This window comes from Solanum tuberosum, unplaced genomic scaffold (assembly GCF_000226075.1).
Source record: "Solanum tuberosum cultivar DM 1-3 516 R44 unplaced genomic scaffold, SolTub_3.0 scf00324, whole genome shotgun sequence".
Taxonomy (NCBI): domain Eukaryota; kingdom Viridiplantae; phylum Streptophyta; class Magnoliopsida; order Solanales; family Solanaceae; genus Solanum; species Solanum tuberosum.
In genome coordinates, this window is record NW_006239247.1 from 359,559 (window position 1) to 366,650 (window position 7,092).

The 7,092-nt window shown below is 36.4% G+C and overlaps 2 protein-coding genes across 4 annotated transcripts in view; one reads left to right on the top strand and one right to left on the bottom strand.

The window, feature by feature from the left end:
- LOC102582805 (mRNA cap guanine-N7 methyltransferase 2) overlaps positions 1-3,073 on the bottom strand; it is a 7,629-nt gene extending 4,556 nt beyond the window's left edge. Inside the window, exons 1-5 of one of the 3 annotated variants that reach the window (XM_006360432.2) lie at positions 2,858-3,070; positions 2,453-2,531; positions 1,594-1,688; positions 936-1,007; positions 739-848 (exon numbers count right to left, since the gene is read on the bottom strand). In XM_006360432.2, coding sequence (XP_006360494.1) covers positions 739-848; positions 936-1,007; positions 1,594-1,688; positions 2,453-2,531; positions 2,858-2,971 — 470 coding nt within the window. In that variant the 5' untranslated portion in view covers positions 2,972-3,070. Of the gene's footprint in view, positions 1-738; positions 849-935; positions 1,008-1,593; positions 1,689-2,452; positions 2,532-2,857 lie in introns of all 3 variants that reach the window. The other 2 variants (XM_006360433.2, XM_015314861.1) reach the window with 2 other exon arrangements.
- An 851-nt stretch (positions 3,074-3,924) lies between these two features.
- On the top strand, positions 3,925-7,025 carry LOC102583350 (uncharacterized protein HI_0077). The gene is made up of 4 exons (XM_006360434.2): positions 3,925-4,251; positions 4,388-4,507; positions 5,246-5,476; positions 6,357-7,025. The coding sequence occupies exons 1-4, from the start codon at positions 4,072-4,074 to the stop codon at positions 6,711-6,713; spliced, it is 888 nt and encodes a 295-aa protein (XP_006360496.1). The 5' UTR covers positions 3,925-4,071; the 3' UTR covers positions 6,714-7,025.
- The last annotated feature ends 67 nt before the right edge of the window (positions 7,026-7,092 follow it).

Sequence of the window (7,092 nt, forward strand, 5' to 3'; positions counted from 1 at the left end):
TTTGAAGTCGCGAAAGAGGTATATTAAGTCGTATAAGGATTTCAGAAATTAAAAAAAAAAAAACCTTACAATTTTAAAAAAAGAAACCCTAATTAGCGCTTTTTCAAATTAAGCGCGCTTTTTTACGCTTTTGCTTTTCTTGCGCTTCTCGCTTCTACAGTAGAAGCGAGCGCCTTTTCAATGTCGCCTCGCTTCACGAAATAAAAGCGCAGGGGCCTTGCCTCGCTTCTCGCTTTAAGCGCGCTTTTCTGCGCTTTTTACAACACTGATTGAGGGTATAATAGGTAAAAAAAAATTGTCATTTTGATTTGTCAAAATGGACAAGTAATTAGGGACAACTAAAAAAGGAAAAGTGGACAAGTAATTAGGGACAGAGGGAGTACGACTATTTTTTACAAGGTAAATTTATTTCATAAACAAACAAATATTAATCCAATTCCTCAAAATTGAGAATTTAAAGATATCGTCTTACTTTTGGATCACTTTGCGCATTATTGTTTGAATGCATTATCCATGAAGCAATAACCCCACACTTCATCTCACTTTATCGCTTTAAAATTTAAGCCACAAATCGATGGTTTTTTAATAACACCAGTGACAACAAAAGCTAGTTTAAAGCATTAAAAAGACACCCCACTTTGCAGTCCCCCACCCCCCAAAAGAAAAACCCACTTCAGCAAGATGAAAAGAAAATATACTACAAATATGTGAATCAATCATCCGATTTCAGTTTCGTACCATATAGTAGATGAGTCAGGAGTAATACCAAGAAAGTAACCCCCAGGTTTAAGCAAAGCTGATACATTATGCAATAGCCTCCTTGCTTTCTCTTCACTATCAAAGCACGCCTGCAAGTAAATATCAGATTAATTTCAATGCAACTAACAGATGCTAGAAGTGTACATAAAGAAGACACTAGTACAAGAACAGCTAACCTGTAAATTGTGCATGCAGAAAACGACATCGGCCTGCTTTTCCTTGTCCTTCCAAAATGAGTCTATATCTTCCTGCACAAAAAATGTACTTCATTCATATAACTGCCAACTAGACAGAAACATACAACAAACCTCATAACTGAGAACACAATAAACAGCCATACAATTCCGCTTTCTGTTGATGACATCACACAATAAAGGCAATATTAATTGGAGCAAACAATTTACTCAATAACACTGCTCTGAATTGCTGAAAAGCAACCAATCACGCAAATAAGGAAAAGGATAAGAAGAATCCAGGCACTAAAACAAAATTTCTGAACAAAACAGAAGGAACAGCAAGAGACCAAATAGGTACTTGCACACTGACTACTTGAAATGCGAACTATATCAGTAAAGTGGGGAGGGAATGAGGATTCAATCTTTCACAGGAAAAGCTCATTTCAACCTTGGAGGTGAGGTAGATAACACTTCAACGCTCTTGGCAATTTTACTTAAAACAGACAACAGAAATTGATCAACAGAGTAAAATACAAAGCAGCAACCCAACTGCCAAATAGAATCTGATAATGAAAACCAACAGACTACTGGATTCACAAGTTCAATTAGCATAGACCAAATAAAATACGCCCAAAAAAGGAATAGTTGTTGGACTCACAATACAAGGATCGAGCTCAATGAACTCAGATGTGTAAGCCTTCCGCTGACTCTTCCACGCTTCCTTCACTTCATTCACTCCCGAAGTTTCCACATCTATTCAACACAGTTTTCAAATTTTAAGCTACAATCAGTGGGTATCTATGCACTACTCTCAGGTTCAATTTATATGAGGGAGTTTTACTGTATGCGGATTTTAAGAAAGAAAGATTTTTTATGCATAAGCTATATGTATATAAATGTGTGTGTGTGTGTGATATACCAAAGTACCTTTAGAATCTTGTTCCTAAACATATTATTGATATCAGTAAAAGCATGCCATTAAGGGAAAATAAAAATGATAAAATTAAAGAGTTTCTGATGACATAGACATGTCAATTTTCTTTAGAATCACAAAAGAGGAAGAGTGTCATACAAAATAAAATAGATACTATGTACGAGTATATATGTACATATGTATTTGTGTGTTTGCACATATATATACTATGTGTATGTATTTTGTGTATCTCAAGCAAAAACACTAAGTCAGTTATTCTCATATGTTAAAGCCTTTGGTGGACAGAGTTACCCGGTAGCTTTGTTGGTGAGAGATACTAGCTGGTAATTCTAACAAGGGGATTCAAAAAGAAATTCTTATGCCAAGAGAATCAAACAACTTACACATACACAAAAAATACAATCATTTTTCCCTATTTCAATAGTATAATTTTTCAACGAATGGGATTCAATTTAACACCTTGTACACCTATACCTCCTCCCCTAAGGTAAGCATGTCCAGAGGCAACAAGCACCCATAAAATTATTCAAGGTGCCCTTTTAAAGAAAAAGAATGAAACAGAAGAGTAACACAGTCATCCTACCAATGCCAATATAGTGACCAATTTGAGCTTCGTCCCACTTCTCCACATCAGGTACTTTTCCACAATACATATCACATACCTACATAAGACATGTATAAAAAAAATTCCATATATCAACACCCGCAAAACTAGAAAACTAGAAAACTAGAATTTTGAGTTTATAGGTTCTACATTCTAGAAACTGCATTTTATTTGATTCATGTTTATAAACAAAATAAAAAATTGACTAATTCTACCTAATACCTACCACCTCCCACCTGTAACAAGTATCAAGTAACTCTGTCTGCGATATTATACATATTAAGTGAATTTTCAACTAAAAGTATAGATTTCGAGCAAAGCGAAGGTTTAGCTCCGCCATAACAATTCAAGTGAAGCGTAATAGAAAGAGTAGAGAGTACATACAGTGGCATAAGGAGAGACGAAGATATTGATAAGCACACTTTTGACGAAATCGAGAAGTCGATGATGAGTTGACTCGGCAGGTCTGTGAGTCGGGAATGAATTCGCCATCATCATCGTCTCTAAAACCCACACAAAACCCTACTGCTCTCATTCACAGCAAAAGTTGTTCTATTAATTCAACTTTTTGTCGGGCTGAGGCTAATTTGATTTTGTGTATTTTTAAAAAGGATAAAAACACCTTTGATTTTAGGGTGAATTGTTAATTTTGTTTTTTGAATTATTGACCGTCTATTTAAATTCAATTGGTGAGATTTGAATCCGGGCTCAACAATACTAAAAGAGCCTTAAGTGATAAGTCCACTCAAGAGTCAATGCACCAATCAAATCATTTGTTCATTGGGTGCTTGAGCACCTGGAGTCACTTTTGTTAAGAACGCTTTACTCTCCAATGTGTGACTTTTCTTCACAAAAGTTCGGATTTAGTCGGGTACCTTTAAATCAGAGATCTCGAATTCGAGTCCCCTTAAATACAGAATCGTCTTTGTTAGAGAGCGTTTTACTATCCAATGTGTACCCTAGCGTGAATCCAAATTTAGCTAGGTAGTTCTTAACCAGAAGTCTCGAATTCAAGTAGCTTGAACACATAATCACCTTTGTTAAAGAGCGTTTTACTATTCAATATGGACCCTAGCGTGAATCCAAATTTAGTCGGGTAGCTCTTAACTAGAGGTCTCAAATTATAGTTCCTTGAAGACAAAATCTACTTTGTTAGAGAGGGTTTTACTATCCAATGTGGACCCTAGCGCAAATTCAAATTTAGTCAGGTAGCTCTTAACTAAAGGCCTCGAATTCAAGTCTCTTGAACACAAAATCACCTTAGTTAAAAAGCGTTTTACTACCCAATGTGGACCCTAGCGCGATCCAAATTTAGTCGGTAGCTCTTAATCAGAGGTCTCGAATTCAAGTCCCTCGAACATAAAATCACCTTTGTTTGAGAGCCCTTTACTATCCAATGTAGACCCTAGCGCAAATTCAAATTTAATCGGATAGCTATTAACAGAGTTCTCGAATTTGAGTCCCTGAACACAACATCACCTTCGTTAAAAAGCACTTTTCAATATACAATTCAGATTTTCTGATAGTGTCATTTTCTCGTTCTCTTCCCACATTTTCTCTTCAGATTACAATACCAAACTAACAAGAGCAAACAAGTGATGAGTTCAGAAGAGACTCTTGTTGAAGCGGCGCTGCGAGTACTCAACACGGCTGACCCTGTTGAGAAGGCTCGCATTGGTGACGAAGTAGCAAACAAATGGCTGCAAGGTCTCATTTCTCAGCCTTATAATCCTGCTGAAGAACTCCCTGTTCCTGATCGTCCTGCCCGTCTTACAAATGTAATGATTTCTCCTTCAGCTCAAATTCTTTTTTGTTATGTCTATTACCTGTTCGATGAAATGCCCAAGTGACCCAAATGCTTGTTTTACTATTTTTGTGTTAAATTTTCTGGGAAATGCTTATAATGATGAACAGGTGAAGTTGGTGTCACCAAGTCTCATGCCGAAGCTTGGGAAAGCGGGAAGCTTGCAGAGTAGACAGGCCATTGTACATAGTCTTGTACACACTGAAAGCTGGGCTATTGACTTGTCTTGGGTAATTAAAAAATTCCCTTATTTCCTTGTTCCCAAGTATTAGCTTGTGAAATGTAGGGTCTTTAATGGTATAAGTTTAATATATGCTGAGATTTTTAGAAATTGTACTCGGTTTATGGTGTGTAGTACTATATGTTGCTTCATTTGTTTTGTATTTATTTTCTTGAAATCCTGCTTCAAAGAACTTCTCTTTTGAACCGAGGGTCTATCGGAAACAACCTCTCTAACCCTTGTAAGGTCTGCGTACATTCTACCCTCCCCAGACTCTACTTCTGGGATTACAATGGATGTGTTGTTGTAGTACTTGTTTACAAAATAGTAAACTAGATATAATTTCTCAAGTGGGATGGATTGTTTTGCACTAGAAACGGGAACAAGAATGGTGTTTTTCTTGCAAAGAAGATAAGTCTTCAAGTGAGTATGGGTACCAAATGCACCCACAAATTTCACTGTGACAATCAGACTTGAACTTTGTGTGTCTTGGTGTGTGTGTGTTTCTATAACTTTATATATGTAACTTAAGTTGAAGGTGATGAGCCTGCCTACACTGTATAATACTCGTGGATAGAGAAAGGTTTAACAAAGTTGTTAGCGCTGTTGTGACCTAGCATGGTGGATGGTACCTCTATTTGATGATTCATTCTTGGATATATTTATGCATTTTTGAGTCCCACTTGTCAACTGCAACTATTGAGTAACTATCCCTGGATGATTATATATGTCTTTGGTCGTCTTACAGGATATAATTGCTCGATTCGGCAAGCAACAGTCAATGCCAAGAGAATTTTTCACTGCTTTTGTAAAAGTTGCACAAGATGAGGGGCGGCATTTTACTCTGCTTGCCGCACGGCTTAAGGAACTAGGTTCATTCTATGGAGCTTTACCTGCTCATGATGGCCTGTGGGATTCAGCCATTGCTACTTCTAACGATCTGTTGGCTCGTTTGGCTATTGAACACTGTGTTCATGAGGTTCTCTCTTCATCTCTTACACCTGATAAAAGAAATCTGGATATTCATGAATGAAGTAACAAAAAAATATTTTCTTTGTGAAGTCTCAAATGATTGAGCTTGAACCACACTTTATGTCTTACTTTTGTCAATAATTTTGATGATAAAATTCATAAGCCTCTAAATAAGGGTTTATTCCAGAAAATTCCTTTGCACTATGGAATGCGTCCATTTTAATGTGAAACATTCATAATGTAAGAGCTGACTGTAACCTTGTAGTTTATACTCATGTGAAACAAAAAGTTGAACAAACGGAAGAATTTAAGTCCTCTCATTCATGAGTTCTTTCAACTATTTATTGTCACTTTAATTTCGTTATGTTACTTAAATCTATAACATGATTATAGTTCGGCAGTCTGCAAACTAGAGCTATCTGGTGCCACTTGTCATCATATTCATGATCATTACAGGCTGAATTTTAACAAACAGCCTTCAATTTTGCATTGTGATATCATTACAACCTCAGTTATTTTGATCAAGTAGGTTATAGCTTCAGTAATTTGTTTATTCCGATTTCCGAATATAACGTTCACTGCTGACACTTCCTTGAGTAGTTTCTAGTTTTACATGATAACCGGGGTGTAATAAAGTGATTTCATGTGGTTAGACGTAATAAGACATGTATGATAGATATCATAAGTCTTAAATATAAGCAAAACTTAAAAGTATTAAGAAAACTAAGAGCATTGGCTTCCAATATATTCTTATATCTCTACAAGTTTCCGAGCAGAGGTATTGATCAAAGGCTTCTTTTATGCAGTTCATCATCATTCTACTTTTGTAGCATCACTTTCACTTTTTCTACACCTAGTTGATGACTTCACATTTTCTGATAATGTAGGCCAGAGGACTTGATGTGATTCCAACAACAATATCCCGTTTCCGCAATGGTGGTGATAGTCAAACAGCTGAGTTACTGGAGAATGTGGTGTATCCAGAAGAAATAACTCATTGCGCCGCGGGAGTCAAGTGGTTCAAGTATCTTTGCTTAAGATCAACAAATCCAAATCTGAGTGACCTTCCTTCAGAAGAAACTAGTGATGTAGACAATGAAGTGATTCAAAAGTTTCACTCCACTGTGAGGACATATTTCAGAGGGCCATTGAAGCCTCCTTTTAATGAGCAAGCAAGAAAAGCTGCTGGATTTGGTCCACAATGGTATGAACCACTTGCTGTTAAAGATTTCACAGTACTATGAAGGCCTATCTTTTGCTGGTAAGAGGCAGCAGATACCCCGTGGAATTAGTCGATGTGTGCACTAGCTGCCCCAGACGTTACGGTTTATTCCAAAAAATGGAAGCTTCTCTTGTATGATTGTAGAATTTCTGATGCTTGTAGAGGGGAAATTGGCACTGGTTATGGAATTGTCTCTAAATTTTCATGATATAAAAGCATACATGTTACACTAGATTATTGGAAACTTTTAGTGTTGAGAGGATTCTTCTAAATATCATCAACTGCAAGGGGTAACACATTACCACAATAACAATTATTTATATCTTTCTCATCATTGAGTTTTATATTTATCAGTTAATAACTATTGAGCAATAATTTTCTTTTGGTGATTAACAAAAGAA